Raw genomic sequence first — 18,286 nt, 5'->3', positions numbered from 1 at the left:
GCCAGCATGGTCATGGACAGCTTAGCTAAACCAGGTTTAAATCATAGGCCTGGCTCTACTAAGAAGACTTTGATGAAATATCCCCTTGGACTCTTTCACTTGGTTGGATAGTTGTCTGGTCTAGCAGTCCATGATCTATCGCAGCACGGTAGCTTCAGGTAGGCTGTGACGAGCAGAGCCGTCTGTGTTGGAGTGAGGGGCGGTGGTGTTGGCGGCGCACACCATGTCGGCTCCGAGGTGGAGCTGCCATGAACAGCGCTCCACTCCAGAGAATACTTGGGGGAGATTTTGGCCCATGGAACAAGGTTTTTAGAGGCATTCTTGGCTAAATTGTGGGACAAATGGCCAATGGCCCTCTTTAATTTCTGACATGAGAGTTTATCGTTTCTATCGTGGGATGACATATTCTTACCGGTGAGAATGTTTTTGACGATATACCGTCAACGATAACATATCGCACATTCTTACTCTGAAGGCTTTTAGCTGGCCGATAGCATGCAGTGTGGAGGGACGGGGGCTCATTGACTGCAATAACCACAGGGTGGACCAGGAGGAGGCGTTACTGAGGTCACAGCCTTCCTCTAATAAACCCCCACAGAGTTAGAATCAGGATTCATTCACACTCAAAGCTGTAATTAGTTTAGTATTCTGGTGCTGAGGCCGTGTTCAATGGAGGCTGAGACGACAGGACGCAGATTTACCTGCACTGTCACACTCAAAGCCACTGGCACCTCCTTCCTGTCAGGGTTAAAATAAGGGAAAGCAGACAGGGAGGGGGAGAGTTCATGGTGGGGGGGACTTTAAGGAACCCAGAAACGGAAATGCAACAACAGCCCCAGAGTAATTGACTATAAAACACAGCCGTGCTGAAGCAGACAGAAAGCTCTGCCCGGTGCCACTGAAAACTTCTGCCAAAAATTCACACGTGTGTGTGAGTCTGCGGAAGTGGTTTGTTCCCATCTCTGTAGTGGGAGGGAAACCCTGCCGTGGTGATGGATGGCATGGCTCATAACAGCCCCCTCCCACCCACACCAAGACTGCATGTATAAGGCTGCAAACACAAACACGCACACACTTCAAAGTACTGGAAGCTTAGAGGACAGAAAGTATATAGACTGAATAATCTGCAGAACAAATTCATTTGATGAAGCAGAAAAAGGAAGAGATAAGAATTACTCAGAATATGGAGATATTGTCATGATATTGTCCTACTTCCATGTTTAAAACCAGTATCTACACCAGTATACTGTAAGTGTCATGTGAGCTATCCCGTAGGAGCGAATATTCCCTCCTATCTCCTTTCCTATCCACTTTTCCTTAACCCCTTGGATGACGTCACAAAGCTAAGGAAAGAAGTTAGGAGACTTCCTAAGGGAGTTAGGGAAAGGCCATCACGTTGTTTTGACAATCAGACGCACTTCCACTAGGTGACGAAGGTTAGTGACGTCTGTCGTGGTGAAAAAACTACAAATTTCTGAAAATGGACTACTAAAAGCGGATATAATCTCAAATATCAGGCTACAACCAACAAAAGTGAAACTAAAAGAATGTCACATTGAGAATGGTTGCTCACATTTACCTTCCACTCAATCAACATTAATCCAAAATTAGTATGATTTTATGAAATGGTTGCATTTATGCAAGATATAGGCCTATCGTTGTAGGCATACACATGTACAACAGCACAAAGCATTCCTAGGTGAATGGAATATGTTGAATGAAACATAATGTAGCTAAAAATGTCTCTGATCCCTTTTTCTAGAATGACAGTGTCTGTTTTATGTCAGTTATAATCTAATAACATGTCTTACATATCATAAAATATGGGTTTTAGATTATTTCAAGTTGTTCAAAGCATATTATTGCATTGGTAACTTAACTTGATCTCTGTCCCTTGTCGGTCATCATGAGTTTCCGTGAGCGCTCAGGTGTGCATGTCCCTTTGAAGGAGACATATCATGCTTTTAAATCCTTCCTTTTTACATATAAATCATACAGTTGTGGTCTATATAAAGCGGAACTGCAATGCTTGGGTCTGAATTCCTCATTATTATAGCTCCGCCCCTTTTCTGCCCCTTTTCTATGTGCTTCTGAGAGCAACTCGTTTTGGTGCGGCCTCTTTAAATGCAAATGAGACACTTCATACCCCGCCCCCTCTCCAGGTTGCAGAGGTGACACTTGGTTCAACTCCACCCTGTTCGGCCACTTTTGTAGTTTGATAGAAGAGATTCGATTATGTAGCGGCGCAGAAACGTTTTATTCACACGTTATTTACAAAATGTCAACAACAGAAGACTTGTCCATCCAGCCTTACATGTTCGAGCCAGAGTCTGACCCAGCGGAGCGAGATGAAAATGAAGATGATGAACCTGCAGAACCCTAACAAGTGAGCTAACATAAGCACCGAGCTAACGCTAGCGCCAAGCTAACGTCACAAAATGCATTTTAATACAGTCTTTTCGGAGACAAAAACGGCAAAATGAAATGACTAATGAAAACTTTAGACTTAAATTAAATCACGTAGGCCATATCATCAAGGATCTAAAACAAGCACACAGCGCTAACATATGAAGACGGTGCAACTGCTAATGCTAACAAAACAATGACAGGGACGTCTTATCATCACACTTTTTAGCGTTATTTACAGCTTACCGAAGTGCTCTGTTCGTCGTCTCCAAAGATAGAAGGAATTGAACCCTCAATCAGACAAAGTCTTTCTGTAAATCCTTCTTTATACTGGCGGAGGTTGATGAAGCAGTCATCATTGAAGTGCTTCACGCACACAAAAATGACCTTACCCACAGATGTGGGTACATTTCTGTGAAAAATAAAACTCAACCAGGCACTTTGAAAAGGTTCTGATGCTGGGAGACGGTGTAATGAAGCGTGTGGGTTACTACATCCAACAACCAAACATTTTGATTTATCCTCTTGTAACTTTGGCATCCTTGAGCTTGGACTACAAAATAAAAGCGAGAAATAAAAATGGCGGATTGCTCGAAGTGTTGGGCCTGGAGTCGATGTCCTAATTTTGCAGTTCTGCTGCAAATACTGTGACGTTATTGTTCAAAAAACGTAATAGAGAATAGAAAAATCGAAACAGATTGAAAAATATGACCAAAACAGAATATAAAGATATTAACGGAGCATCTGAAGAGACTAATTTGAACTTTTCTGTACTTCTAAACACACAACAAAATGCATTTAAGGGCTAAAAAAGTGGATTTAGCATATGTCCCCTTTAAATGTTATCGCCACAAGGAATTGTGGGTCAGCATTATGTGGTCTCCTTTGGTAAAGGATGCATGTGTGCTATTCTCCCCCTGTACTTAAGTCAGTCACTACGTGCCTCCATCCCAGTTACGCTCTCTGGGAAGAGCAGCCCTGAAATGTGGGTGTTGCCATTCAAATCTGGCGTGCGTTAGTTCTTTTCCTCTTACGCACTTTTAACCTTGGAATAAGTGCAGTGCCCCTATAAGGTGAAACATTATACTGTATTGCACTAGAAATATGGACTTAGTTACATTTGAAGCCACACGGACTCGTGCGTTGCGCAGCAGCAGCTGTGATCACTCAGCTGCTGCTGCACGATTAATTAAAACTCTGACAGACACAGACTTCTGTCCACGTTGGTCACAGAGATTCAACTATTTTCATACTATGTCCAACGTAAAGTCACAGTTTGATCTACTACAGACTGAAACAAGCTGTCATATGCAGATGAGGATGGACCACAAACTGTTCCCACACATATTTTAATGAGGCTCAGCTCAGGTCGCTTTAAGCAATTTATATCTAAAACTGTGTATTATGGAAGCCAATAGTTGTGTTTCACTGCAAACATCCCTCTGTATTAAAGCAGGACGCTCTGTGGCCGCGTTATTTCCTCATATCTCCAGCACATCTAACTCTGTCACACTTTACAGTGATGATGATGATGATGATGATGATGATGATGATGATGATGATGGTGATGATGATGATGATGATCAAGGAAAGAGATTTTAATTGTGACTCAGTCACACTGCAATAATCTATTCAATGATCTGATCAAATCAACCTGTTATATTGTTTATCAATGAAGGCATTTCAAATTAAAAGTGAACTTTATAATTTTCACGGAGCGTTGGGAAAAATCCATGTTCCGTGATTTCTAGACAGCCCAAAAAAATGGCATCACCACCTCCTGTCCTTCAGCCCGCCTTCATTCACACATACGTTCTTTTGGTCTCCTTACGCGCCGTGGGCGTGTCAGCAGCCTGGACCGGAAAATACGCATAGGAGAGAAGTGCGTAACTGCAGGCGCGCAAAAAAGCGCTTCAGTCCAGACGAGAGAATAGACCCTTAAATCTCCTTCTTCTTCTTTGGGTTTTTTATGCTGTAAGTATCTGATTCGTTACATTACCACCACCCACTGGTTATGAGTGTGGACCAGGAGTTTGAGAGGATGGCCCAAACCCAAACCACCCCTACACACTATCCCTTCACTACCAAGTGTCCCTCCAAACGACGTCACACTCGCAGCTGTGGAGGGAATGTAAACTAAGGGCAGGAATGGGACGCCATCCTCATTCAACTGTAAAATGGAAGCACTCATCGCCATGGCAACATGCCGCAACACTGTCATGTTATCCCTAACATCGTAAATTTAGCAACCACAGCTACATTACACTTGAAATAATTTGAAGTGATTCCATAAGTCCTTTAACCCCATGACCATTTGACATTTCCAATCAAACAAATGGATAAATCCTGCATATGCATTGTGTTTACATTTTGAGGGGCCAAGGCTGCTTAATCAAATCCACTCGCCCTACACACTACATGGTTTGGGACGTCCCTTAATATGGCTAAGCCAACACGAGAACGTGCAAACGGAGGGTGTGTGTGTCGGGTGAGTGTTGTAGTGGTGGTTTATGTTTATCTCACTTTGGAGCACTGTGATCATTAATTACTCCTGTAAAGGCCTTCAGTAAGCACATCATACACTAGACTGTAGCTGTGTTGCCATTACAGATTTTTGCTTAATAAAAGCGATATTTCTAAATGTTGACATAGTAGAATTGCACTTTGAACGTGTTTCCATTGAAGGCTTTTAACTCCCGTGAAATCTCATCCCTGGAGACTTCACTGCTGGAAGATGGACGCTCCAAACCTCCTTATAACACTCCGTATTCCCTTGTTGTTTCACGTCTAATGTGGCAGTAATAATTTTAAAGTTTTCTCAGAGAGAAGTGGTCATGTGACCAGGTACCTCACGTTCAGGGATGTGTATTTGCGGAAAAGGTGTTTCCATGGCGATTTTGCGACACATTTCAATATCAAAACATCTGAAATTCCCCCTCATGAAAGTGTAAAAACTTTTTAGCGATATTTGAGTGTTTTTTTTTTTTTGTAATTTTCATTACCAGTTTTTATTGCGCTATTGAGATTTTTTTGCATTTCCAATGGTAATGGAAACACAGCTAGTGTTGCAATTGATTCCTGCCACACCCCTTTGATTGTAAATTAGATTTAACCATTAAACCCACATTAGAAAACAACCACAGACTCTCTCACAAACCATTTCTAATTATAAATACCAAAGTAACAAGCAGGGAAATACCTGTAAAGTAGGGGTTCAAATGACAAACGCACGCGCACACACACACACACACACACACACACTGAGTCACAGGACTCAGAAGACCAGAAACACAGACCCCCCCTTAAGGACAAATAAAGGTCATCTTCAAGTAATCATAAGTACCCACAAGAACATTTTTAACATATTTGGAATAACTGGCTGACTGTACTTTACCACACAGACTTCACTACACTACTTTATATAATGGAATCAAAGTTTGACAATCTGTGACACAACCATTCCATCAGCAACAAAGAATATGATCATTACCCAGAATAATAATGAATACCTCTCTTCAAATTTGCTCATGAAATAAATATTCAGTATTAGAATAAACAGGAAAGTCTTTAATTTTCAGAGAATCACTTGTGGGCTCTACTGGAGCAGAGAGACAGCTAAAACATGCAGGACAGCGGTCCTTGAGGTGTGGAATTTCCCAGCTCTGACCTACGCAGTCACAGTGAAGAACTCCTTTGCCTAGCCTAGCCTAGCCTAGCCTAGCCTAGCCTAGCCTAGTGAAGTGGTGCCTTTCTTTCTAAACCAACCAAATACAGAATAAAAATCTTCCCCAAAATACAGGTTTTATACTAAAACGTTCACAAACTTTTACCAAAAAGAATACAAAGAATACTTTTGAAGGCCATAGGTTTGTAATTGTCTAAATGTTGAATTTAGAAAAAATAGAAACTGTTATTAATGCTAACGTCTGACGATGTATGAACTGTAAAATCAAATTTAGGTTGGAACTTGAACAGTTATGATGTAAAGTGTATAGTCTTGAATACAATATGGATTCAATACTAGAATTAGCTTCATTTCTTTATTTGTTGTTTAAATGTGAATACATGACTATGGCATGCATTTAGGGCCCAAAATATGTACTGTATAAGAGATTAAGGATTGGTAAAATTCATTTAAAAGAACTAATTACCCACTTTTGGGCAATAGCTGGTCATTGGTCATAACAGGTACCATTGTGTTCTGTTGAAGAGTAGCACCTTTTCCTCTCAGTCAGTCTGCTGCTGCTGAATAAATGAGGCTCTGTGTTGGGGATGGTACAAACAAGAAGGGAGGGTGGAATTTACAATTAAAAAATGTTAACAGCAGGTACTGACTCTTGCTGTCAGGTTCTAAAATTTCCTGAAATTATATAATTGTCCCCCCAAAAAACACTAACTACTCCTCAGCCTTTAAGTGTATCACATCCGTTAATGGCCAGCGCAGATCTTCCCACTGGCTTTGCTTTAAAAGTTTAAAAGAAGAGTTTGGGGCCGCTTGCGCTTGGAACTGGGCCAGCCCTTATTAGTCTTCCATTAGCAAACACAAACAGCCTGAGGTCACTATCAAGGTCAATGATTTCAGTATGGAAGTATGTTCACACACACACACGGGAATCATGCAGATGGCCTTAAAGCTGCAGTATGTAAGTTTTTTTTTTTGCGTCACTGGTCAAAAATCGATAATCGTCTTTGAGCATATTGTAATCCAAAAGTGTTCTGAGTTGGCTGTGAATCCCTTATCCTGGCTCTGTAAAATAAGTTTATAAATCCAGGAGTGTGACGCTAGATGTCAGGCAATCAGAGATCTTTGTACAAACAAGTGTGCTCCGTGGGGTGTTTTGGGCATTACTATTGGCTGCTCGACTGAAGTCAGGAGCGTTCACGTAGGCCTGGGCCGATAATCGATAAATCAATTAACCAGACGGTAAATGAAATTTAACTCTGTAAGTTTGCCAGCCTCAATATATTGTCATATTCATGCGTATTTGGCGCCTGTCGGCTGCAGAGGCTAGTGTTAGCAACGGATATTAAACAGCAGATAACTCAGTCAGTTCTAATAATTTCTTAGTGAAACTGCAGCATAATTACTCTAAAATAGTATACCACAGCCAGGCAATCTTAAATTTAGGTAACTCAAACCATTATAGTCCAGTAGATGCAGCAACTCTGGACCTACTACGTAGCTTTGGATTGCTATGCCGGCTACACCCAGCGGCCTGTGAAGCAGCGGGACCTCTTACCCACAGTGTCCTTCAGCGGAGGAGACATAAGCGGTGTGATCGGAAGCAGACGCGGGGATGCCGAGTGGGGCTAGCAACCAAGCTAAGTCTAAGTATTTTGCTTTCCTAGTCTTTCGCCTCCAAACAGGATGGATGACAAGTGGGTTCACCCTCAGCACCTGAACATGTTTGTTCCATAGTGGAATGAACGGAGGAATCTAGAAACTATTTGGTTCATTTTGTATGGTTTAAGACTGAATGAAAACGGAACTGAATGAAACGGGGAGGCGGGGCCGCTAGCATTTTTGTTTACAAAGATTCTAACTGGATTGGAAGTGTTACCAGTTAAGGAATGTACAACTATATACCTCTGTGCCTCAATTTTTAATATTTATTGCAAGTCGTTAACAGTGTGCAATCACAATGGTAAAAAATACTAATGAGAAATACAAGTTGCATTTGAAAGGATGTACTTGCATTATTATGATATGTTATCGTTACATTAGTGGTTAATTTGGTCTAAAAAAATTGTCGACAATAATATTGTTTATCGGCAATAATTTGTGGGACAATATATCGTCCAGCAAAATCTGGTATCGGCCAAGGCCTATGTTCACGTACCAAATGCAATGGCGGACGTTCCAGCAGAAGTCCCCTTCACAGCGTTAGACACAACAGTTACATGGCAAATCAAGCGGAAACATGCAGACTGGGGTGAACAAACAAACTTGGGAGGAATGGCCTTTGCGGCCTCATGTACTGGCTTCAGAGGGAGAGTAAGAGCAGAGGGGATAAATCGCACGTAAACTTAAGAGAAGCTTATTCAAGGTGAATTCATTTTACAGTCTGGATGCGGAGTGATGGTTGCATACCCACTATACATACTGCAGCTTTAATGTTTAGTCATGGAGGATGTTGCTGTGTTTGATTAGGACATTACCGATGTGAACAATGTAATAAGTAAACGACACCCTCCCTAAAAATAAATACAAAAGCAGTAGGCCATTGACTGAAACTTTGGCCAACATGTTTGTAAAAAAAGGATGACTGGAAATCACCACTGCCGTGTTATGACATCGCCGTACGGGGCAAACATGGACAGCTACACCCTGGAGAGGGGCTAGTCTTTGACAGAAAGTTTCCATTACAGATTTTCACAAAATAAAAGCAATGTTTCTCAATGTCGACAAAGTGTAATTGCGCTTTGAACATGTTTCCATTGAACGTTGTTTTGGGGAGGAGCCTCGTAACTCCTGTGAAATCTCATCCCGCGGGAGTTCACCGCAGAAAGACGGACGCTCAGAACCTCCTTATGACACTCTGTATTCCTTTGTTGTTTCACGTCTAATGTGGCACTAATAATGTTTAAGTCTAATGCAAAGACATGTCTGGGTCTCCTCTTCTGTTTACAAGTACCGCGTCAAGTTTTCTTGGAGAAAAGTGATCATGTGACTGTGTACGTCACGTTCTTTGATGTGTATTTGCAGAAAAAGTGTTTCCATAGTGCTTTTGTGACACATTTCAATATCGAAAAGTCTGAAATTCCTCCTCATGAAAGCGTAAAAACTTTTTTAGGGATATTTTTAGGCACATTTCCAAGGGTATTGGAAACGCAGCTTGTGAGGCAGACGCGTTAACGACTACACAAGCCCTCACTATACCTCTCTATTAAAAAATCCTTCAATCCAACCTACTTGCCACTGATTGCAGAGTCCACAGGTGCTAGTTTTAATAGAAGGGGCGGGGCCAACAGTGGTAGTTCATGATTAAAAAGCCACCAAAACGTCACAAACCACCATTTTCATGGTTTCATCCTATTTTACGACAAAATGCCCCAAATGAGTTGGGCTAGGATCAATCAACAACACTACTTCATCTCAAATACATTTGTTTTCAGCAGAAAAAAAGTTTTGGGGTTCAGTTACTCTTAAAAGATCCCAACAAGTGACAAGTTGGATAATGAAACAAACGTGTGTGTGTGTGTGTGTGTGTGTGTGTGTGTGTGTGTGTGTGTGTGTGTGTGTGTGTGTGTGTGTGTGTGTGTGTGTGTGTGTGTGTGTGTGTGTGTGTGTGTGTGTGTGTGTGTGTGTGTGTGTGTGTGTGTGTGTGTGTGTGTGTGTGTGTGTGTGTGTGTATTCAGTGTTTCTCACCTGGGTGAACTGCTCCAGTGTGCGCTGGGCGACAAGAATCCAGGATGTTTTTACTATTGGAAAGCTCCTCGCTCTGGTACTCATCATAGTGGTCGGACTGGTCCAGATCTGCAGAGGTAAATATAACACACTCAAATGTAATGTCATCTCTTTGCTATAGCTTAGTGTTATTCTATTATTCTGATTTAATATGCTGAGTGCATCTTTAGGAGTATTTCATGCTGATAGACCCATGTCTTGAATTGTCCTGTTAAAACTGTCTTGACCACATTCTTCAGTCATACCCATATATTTAGTTTCATTTTATTTTTTTTGTAGCAGAGATATAGAATAGGTACAAAATTGTCAAATATTCTTTTCGGCCACATTAAAAGAATTAATTGTATGAAATTTAATTGTGATTGAGAAAAAAATGCTGGTCACTGTAATCGTACATTAATTGTATAATTGTAATTGAACATGGGTAATTGAAAGCATAATTGTAACTGAAAAAATGTAATTGACCCCAACCCTGATCCTATTTTTTGTTTGAATCCAGGTTTCTATGACGCCCTGCGGCCCAGTACGGCCTTTGAGTTCCGTGAGGAACCTTCAGTGGGACAGATCGCTCTGGCTTTTCTCCAGGCCTCATTTGCCTACAGTGGCTGGAACTTTCTCAACTACGTCACAGAGGAGGTGGTGGAACCACGGAAGTATGAGTCAATAATCATTTTTCATTCATAGAACTGACTACCACGCCTCCTCCACAATCCACAAGCACAGTCATGGGAGAGCATGGAGAGAAAGCAGATGGTTCCTCTCTTGACTAATCCTATAGCAACATAACTAAAGACAAGTGTTCGCAAGAACCAGTTTCTCTAAGTGTATATATTGAATTCAATTCAACTTTATTTATGTAATGCAAATGACAACAAAAGTCATCTTGAAGCGCTATCAAAATATAAAATTCTTAAGAAAAAGAAAAAACCCAACGAATCCACATGAACATGCATCAGCGACAGTGGGAAGAAACAACTCCCTTTTAACTCACTCAGTGCCATTGACGAGATATCTCGTCATTTCAAATCCAAACGCTCAGCACCATTGACGAGAAACTCGTCATTTGCGTTTTTTCACGGGGATTACTAGAAAATACAAAATACCCCCAGCCTGTGCATCAGATAGCAAAATAATAGGTGACATGTAGGAGGTAGCAGCGCACCTTTGGATGAGAGATCATCCATGCTCAGCAGAGCTAAGAGGGAGAGAAGAAAGGAGTTTATGAGACAGAAAATGGCGCTACGTACGAGATTTGACGTTCCCAGCATCACACAGCATCACACACTAGACCAGAGCAAGTGTGGAACTCATGGATAATGTGGCGATGGTAAGATAAAACCATAAAAAACGGGGTAAGCAGTGACCCTCTGCATGTCCGGGAGGAAGAGGAAGTTGCGTGTGTGCAGACTGACAAGAGAGAAAGTTGGAGGAACGCCAAAATACATTAAGAAATTTATTCAACTCTGACCCAGATAGATAAATAATAATAATTTTGCCATCAAAAGCCCGGTCTGTGTTTATTTTTTTTTTAGTTTTATATAAGGAAACAGAGTTGTCACTAATGCAAAAAAACAGCTTTAAAGTCACTGGTTTTTTTTTACAAAAAGGCTTTTTTCTCAGCTTTTTGCTCTGAAACTGAAGATTTGTGTAAAACTTGCTCTATTCAACGGCTGATTACAAAAGAATAAAACGAGCCAGAAACAAATTTTTTTTGAAGAAAGTAGAGGCTTCAATCTTCAGAATCTGGTGTCAGATTTCAGATAGTCATAGTAGAAAATATTCTGTGGGTCTTTAAAATCAGTCAAAATGCTCAAAAACGGCTGGCACTGAGGGGGGTAGAAAATCTGAGAATGGCTGGCACTGAATGAGTTAACAGGAAGAAATCTACATTAGAACCAGGCTCAGAGGTGGGGAACATCTGCTTTGACTAGTTGGGGTTAGTGGGCAGAAGGAGGAGAACAGGACAGGATAGAGAGATAGAACATCAGGATGTTCCAGACAAGTTGAGCCTTGAACCACAGATCAGCTTTACAACAACTGAAACAGAGCAGAGAGAGAAGGGCGAGGAGAAGGCACTGACTGCAGAAAAACGTGACAGTATTAGCTACGACTGTGTCTGCCTGCACGTCAACCCATCAGAGCTATGTGTAGATAGTGCATTGTGTCTGAATGTAATGTTGGTGTTCTACTATATAATCTTCGTTTTTAGTAGTGCTGTCAAGAGATTAAAAAATGTGCGAATAATTAGTCATGCTCTCTAATTAATTAATGTCTTTTTAATTGCACCTAAAAGGTGCTGAGAAACGCCCTCAACTTGAGGTATTTTCAATTAAATTACATTATTAAAACATTGATATATAACAAAGTGGCTTTAAAAAGTCATTTATTGTTTGTTTTTAACAGACTAGAACAGATGCAGGCGTAGCATTTACATTCCTAGTTCCAAGGGCTACATGTCATATTGATGTGTACTTTAATCAATCTCACAATCATAGAAAATACAAATGAAATAAAACATCATATGTAGTGCTATAAGTTAACACATCATACCGAACTTGTTGCTTTTTTTCTCCTTCAGATAATAATATTTATACAGTGAATTTGTTCATTTGTCAGTCACGGCGTGCTTGCAGCATGTAGTAGTTAGCACTGTCTGAGTGTCCATGCTAGCTGTTCGTGCTAGCCGCTACATTAAGGTGGTAGCAAAGGCTGCAAAGCTCCGGTGATTAGCCAAACTCTTTCTTGCACAATTTGGACACAGCTCGGCTTTAGTTTTCCATCCAGTGTTTTTAAAAGCAAAAATGAACACAAACGAAGCAGAGCAGCTCGGTAGTCTCATCAGTATTATGCGTATACTGGGAACTCTGAAAATAAGAAATGTTCTGCGCTGTTTGGAGTGATAAAAAAATTGTGATTAATGGCAGTATTTTTTTTTAACGCGTTAATTTTTCCTGTAAATAATGAACATACACCTTTGCAAAAATGAATCGTTTTTTTTAACCAGTCATGTCTCCCTGTTTCCCTGCTCGTTCTCGACCTCTTTCATGCACAAGCTCACGCTGAAAGCGCGTCACCGCTGACAGTGTTAAAACTGAGTTTTTGGTCACGTTTTTTAACATATATAATGATAAAGTTTATTGTTTAGTTACTGCTGATTGAGACATGAGACAACGAATTTTCTACATAATACAAGCGATGAGCTGAGCTCCTCTTCTGCAGCAGCTGTGAGCATGCATGTGAGTGAGACGGAGCACAGAGGGGAGGGGGAAGGGGGGTAAAGGCGGAGCCGTAGGGGAGGCTACATTCAAAATCATGCTATCTTTTGAAAATCGCCTACCCTACCTTTCAAGGTGGAGAGAGTAGCAGCCTCCTGTACTAAAATTGGGAGCTGGTTCCAAAGGTGAGGAGCCTGGTAGCTAAACGCCTCCTGTTCTACTTCTAGACACTTTAGGAACTTCCAGAAGACCAGCAAACTGAGAACACAGTGATCTGCCCAGACGATAGGGCACTAACAGGTCTCTAAGATATGCAGGAGCTTGATCATGTAGAGCTTTGTGGGCTAATGGGAGGATTTTAAACTCTATTCTAGATTTTACAGGAAGCCAATACTGGGGAAATGTGTTCTCTCCTGTTAGTACCTGTTAGTATTCTAGCCGCAGCATTCTGAATTAACTGGAGACTTTTTAGTGAGTTACTGGGACATCCTGACACTAGAGAGTTACAATAATCCAGTCTAGATGTAACAAATGCATGGTTTGTTTTTCAGCATCACTCTGGGCCAAGATATTCCTGATTTTATGTCACTGATTTATTCTGAAAGGAATTAAAAGAAAAGGCGCATTAAAGTAAAAAGTTGTAACAACTTGTGTTTTACTTCTCTTTTCATGTGTAATATAAGGAACCTGCCTCGTGCCATCTTCATCTCCATCCCACTGGTGACCCTGGTGTACACAATGACCAACATCGCCTACTTTTCCTCCATGACTCCCCAGGAGCTACTGGCCTCCAATGCTGTAGCTGTGGTGAGCAGCTGTGAGGAAATCCCCATCAGCAGTTTTCAGACGTGACCGTGGTTCAGTGGTAGAGTGGGTCATCTAGGGGCAAGGCACTTTACGCACACTGCCTTATGTTTTTATTTTCCGCTCGCAATGCATCATGGGGCGGTTTAGTATGACTAGTATGCCCACCGTGCATACATACTAAATGTCCCAATATGCAGGGTTGGGGTCAATTACATTTTTCAGTTACAAATACATTTTCAATTACCCACATTCAACTACAATTCAATTCCGATTACAGTGACTGGCTTTTTTTCAATTAAAATTAAATTACAACTATTATTTATCTTCAGAAAGTTAATTACAATTACATTCTCAATTACTAAAGTTCAATTAGAGTTATATATATTTTTAATGGTAAAATGTAGGAAAGCTTGATATGAAACATATTTTAATAATTGTTAACTATATATGTGTAGAACTGTGACATTGTTCCCCATTTTTGCAATAAATTATAATTGACAATTTTCATAGAATTTTCAAGGCATTACAATTACAAAGTCAATTATCTAAACTCAATCACGATTTAATTATGATTACGACAGCAAAATATTTTTAAATTTCAATTACAGTTACACTTACGCTATAATTGTAAGTAATTATCAATTACGCAAATACAATTATGATTGACCCCAACCCTACGATAAAATATATATCTGGGTATTTCTCGCATACTCAATCTTTTCATTCTATCTAATATGAACGCACTACAATACATACTAATTTTGATTTCATACTTAGTCATGTTTGGACTGAATGCAGGAATCACCTTTTTCTCCTCAGACGTTTGGTGAAAAACTACTGGGACAGTTTTCCTGGGTGATGCCAATCTCTGTAGCACTTTCTACTTTTGGAGGAATCAATGGATATTTGTTCACCTCCTCCAGGTACACACACACACACACACACACACACACACACATACTGCCTGGGGCCAACAGCTTCTTTTATTTTTCCTTGTCCAGGCGATCCAAAATGTTAAACCCTTGCGTCTCTTCACAGGTTGTGTTTCTCGGGGGCCAGAGAGGGTCACCTGCCTTATCTACTGGCTATGATCCACTTGAAAAACTGCACACCAATCCCTGCTCTGTTGGTTTGTGTGAGTACAAGTTTCTTTAAAATTATAGCAGAAGAGGTGCTGTTTCTTTGGTGTTAATACTGTATTTATTATCTTGATTATTTTCAGTGCATTGCTACTATATTCATCCTCTGCATTGGAGAAACACACAATCTGATCAACTACGTATCTTTCATCAACTATTTGTCATATGGCGTGACCATTGCTGGACTGCTCTACCTCCGTAAGAAGAGACCCAACCTGGTCCGACCAATAAAGGTACAACTATTTATACTTGAAGTGTGAAGTTTATCTATTTAAAAGTAGGGACAGTACGCAGGCATAGGCAACTGGTGGCCCGAGGGCCACATGTGGCCCTCACTCTAATTTTGTGCGGCTTCCAAAACAAGAAGTATTAAGTCGTACTGCTGAGTCGTATATGACTCAGTGGTTCTCAAACCTTTTGGTTCGTAACCCCTTTAGTTTATTTCTAAATCCATGTACCCCCTTTGTCGGACTACAACATTTTGCTTAGAAAAGCATTTTAAAAACAACTACAGAGCATAATAATGGAATGAACGAGTGATAGCACACATTTTAAAGAATCTCATTTTATGAATAAGTGGAAAAGAAACAGTATTTACTGCAGCGGTTCACAACCTTTTTTGGATCGTGACCCCATTTTGATATCAAGAATTTCTGGTGACCCCAAAGATATTTTTATTTTATAGAATTAGGTTTTGATCATGTTTGAGCTCAGATATTTTCTTCTTTTCTGCATTTTAGTTTAACTAGATTCACAAAGTGAAAGTATAGAAACACAGTTGTTTATGGCTGTGTGTTGTATTAATAATAATAATAATAATAATAATAATAATATTTCAAAAATCTATTAACTATTTGTTAATTTTCCTCTCTCTCTCTCTCACTCTCTCTCAAGTACCCTCTGTAGTGTCATTGCGTACCCCAAGGGGTACACGTACCCACATTTGAGAAACATACAATCATGTATGACATGAGCTAAGGCCAGGGGTACTGGAGATAAGAAATAAAGGCTAAGGGGTACATGGGGATATAAAGTTTGGGAAACACTGGATAAATACTTTTTATAGGTATTGTGTAATTAATCGTTGCATTGAAGTGTTTGATCCAAGACAACTCATACAGTAACTCACTTCAGCTGGTTTTTTGGGTTGTTATATTTATTCATTTTTGTGTCATGTGGTACAATACTGAGCTCTTGTGTGTGTGTGTGTGTGTGTGTGTGTGTGTGTGCGTGTGTGCGTGTGTGCGTGTGTGTGTGTGTGTGCGTGTGTGCGTGCGTGCATGTGTGTGTGTGTGTGTGTGTGTGTGTGTGTGTGTGTGTGTGCGTGCAGGTAAACTTGTTGATCCCCATCAGTTACCTGATTTTCTGGGCGGTGCTGCTTGGCTTCAGTCTGTACTCTGAGCCCGTGGTTTGCGGTCTGGGGATGGTTATCATGCTGACGGGGGTTCCTGTGTACTTTGTGGGAGTTCATTGGAAGAACAAGCCTAAATGGATTTACCAGGTTGTTGGTAAGCAGCAGACACACCACTTTACTCCATGGCTCACGAGAGCTGCAACTAACGATTTTTTTCATAATCAATTAATCGATCAATAAATAAATTGATTAATTGATGAATCGGATAGTATAGTACGAGTATGTATTATAGCACAATTTACAGCAACTCAATATTTTACTTGTTTGATTTGCAGTATTAGGTTAAGGCAAATTCGTAGCTTAAAGAGCAAAAAACACACACACACATAACTATATACAGTATATATATATATAAGTACTAGTACCTTGAAAAAATACTTTAAACAAAGTTGAGTAGATGTAATAAGTTACTTTAACTCCTGTCTAAATGCAAGCCTCACTCCATTACAGACCAGAGTCCTCATTCTCACTTTAGGTCAAAAAATGTAAACTTGAGGCTTTATCTAGGCTGTTTTTTGGGCCTTCGTCCATATGCATCAATGTGAACAATGTTATTCGGATCATTCAGACCACGTTGAAGACACCCATTTTCGTGCGGCACATTATTACATGTATTTCTGCAACACAATGCAGCACTTTATACAAGCATTTCTTGCAATACTTTTACCACAATTGTTTACAATTGAAGTTTATATATAAATCACATTTAAACCCTGCTTACGCTGAATTAATCACACAAACACGCGCACACAAACACACTCGGGCGAGCACACACAAACACTCGTGGGCGCACTCACAAACATTGTTGCGCGCACACACAAACATTGTTGCACGCACACACAAACATTGTTGCACGCACACACAAACACTCTCATACGCGTGCACAAACACTGTTACGCACACACAAACACTTGTGGGCACGCACACACAAACACTCTTGCGCGCACAAACGCTCATGAGCATGCAGAAATGCTCCTGAGCGCGCACACACAAACAGTCATGGGCGCACACACAAACACTTGTGGGCACTCACACACAAACACTCTTGCGCGCACACACTAACACTCGTGGGCATACACACACAAACACTCGTGGGTGTGCACACACAAACACTCTTGGGTGCACACGAACACTCGTGGGTGCACGCACACAAACATTCTTGCGCGCACACACACACACAAATATACTTGCGTGCACACACACAAACACTCGTGGGCACACACAAACACTGTTACTCACACACAAACACTCATGGGCATGCACACACAAACACTCTTGCACGCACAAACACTCATGGGCATGCACACACAAACACTCTTGCACGCACAAACACTCATGGGCATGCACACACAAACACTCTTGCACGCACAAACACTCATGGCCACACGCACACAAACACTCATGGGCGCGCATACACAAACACTGTTGTGCACACACAAACACTCGTGGGTGCGCACACACAAACACTCTTGTGCACACACACAAACACTCATGGGCACACACACAAACACTCTTGTGCACACACAAACACTCTTGTGCACACACACAAACACTCATGGGCACACACACAAACACTCGTGGGCACACACACAAACACTCTTGCGCACGCACACAAACACTCTTGTGCACACACATAAACACTCGTGGGCACACACACAAACACTCTTGTGCACACACACAAACACTCTTGTGCACACACACTCATGGGCGCATACACGCACAACCACTTGTGGCAGCGCACACAAACACTTGTGGGCGCGCACACACAAACCCTCTTGCACGCACATACAAACACTCTTGTGCGCACACACAAACACTCATGGGCGCACACACAAACACTCTTGTGCGCACACACAAACACTCATGGGCGCATACACTCACAACCACTTGTGGGAGC

The 18,286-nt window shown here is 41.0% G+C and overlaps 1 protein-coding gene across 2 annotated transcripts in view; it reads left to right on the top strand.

The window, feature by feature from the left end:
• slc7a10a (solute carrier family 7 member 10a) overlaps nt 1-18,286 on the top strand; it is a 52,088-nt gene that overhangs the window by 33,201 nt on the left and 601 nt on the right. Inside the window, exons 4-10 of one of the 2 annotated variants that reach the window (XM_028477303.1) lie at nt 9,766-9,891; nt 10,314-10,467; nt 13,713-13,836; nt 14,656-14,759; nt 14,875-14,971; nt 15,059-15,208; nt 16,306-16,483. In XM_028477303.1, coding sequence (XP_028333104.1) covers nt 9,766-9,891; nt 10,314-10,467; nt 13,713-13,836; nt 14,656-14,759; nt 14,875-14,971; nt 15,059-15,208; nt 16,306-16,483 — 933 coding nt within the window. The remainder of the gene's footprint in view (nt 1-9,765; nt 9,892-10,313; nt 10,468-13,712; nt 13,837-14,655; nt 14,760-14,874; nt 14,972-15,058; nt 15,209-16,305; nt 16,484-18,286) is intronic. The other variant, XM_028477309.1, reaches the window with a different exon arrangement.

The sequence above is a fragment of the Gouania willdenowi genome, chromosome 3 (assembly GCF_900634775.1).
Source record: "Gouania willdenowi chromosome 3, fGouWil2.1, whole genome shotgun sequence".
In the NCBI taxonomy this organism is placed as follows: Eukaryota; Metazoa; Chordata; class Actinopteri; order Blenniiformes; family Gobiesocidae; genus Gouania; species Gouania willdenowi.
The sequence above is the reverse complement of the archived record's forward strand: the minus strand, read 5'-3'. Positions and strand labels throughout refer to the sequence as shown.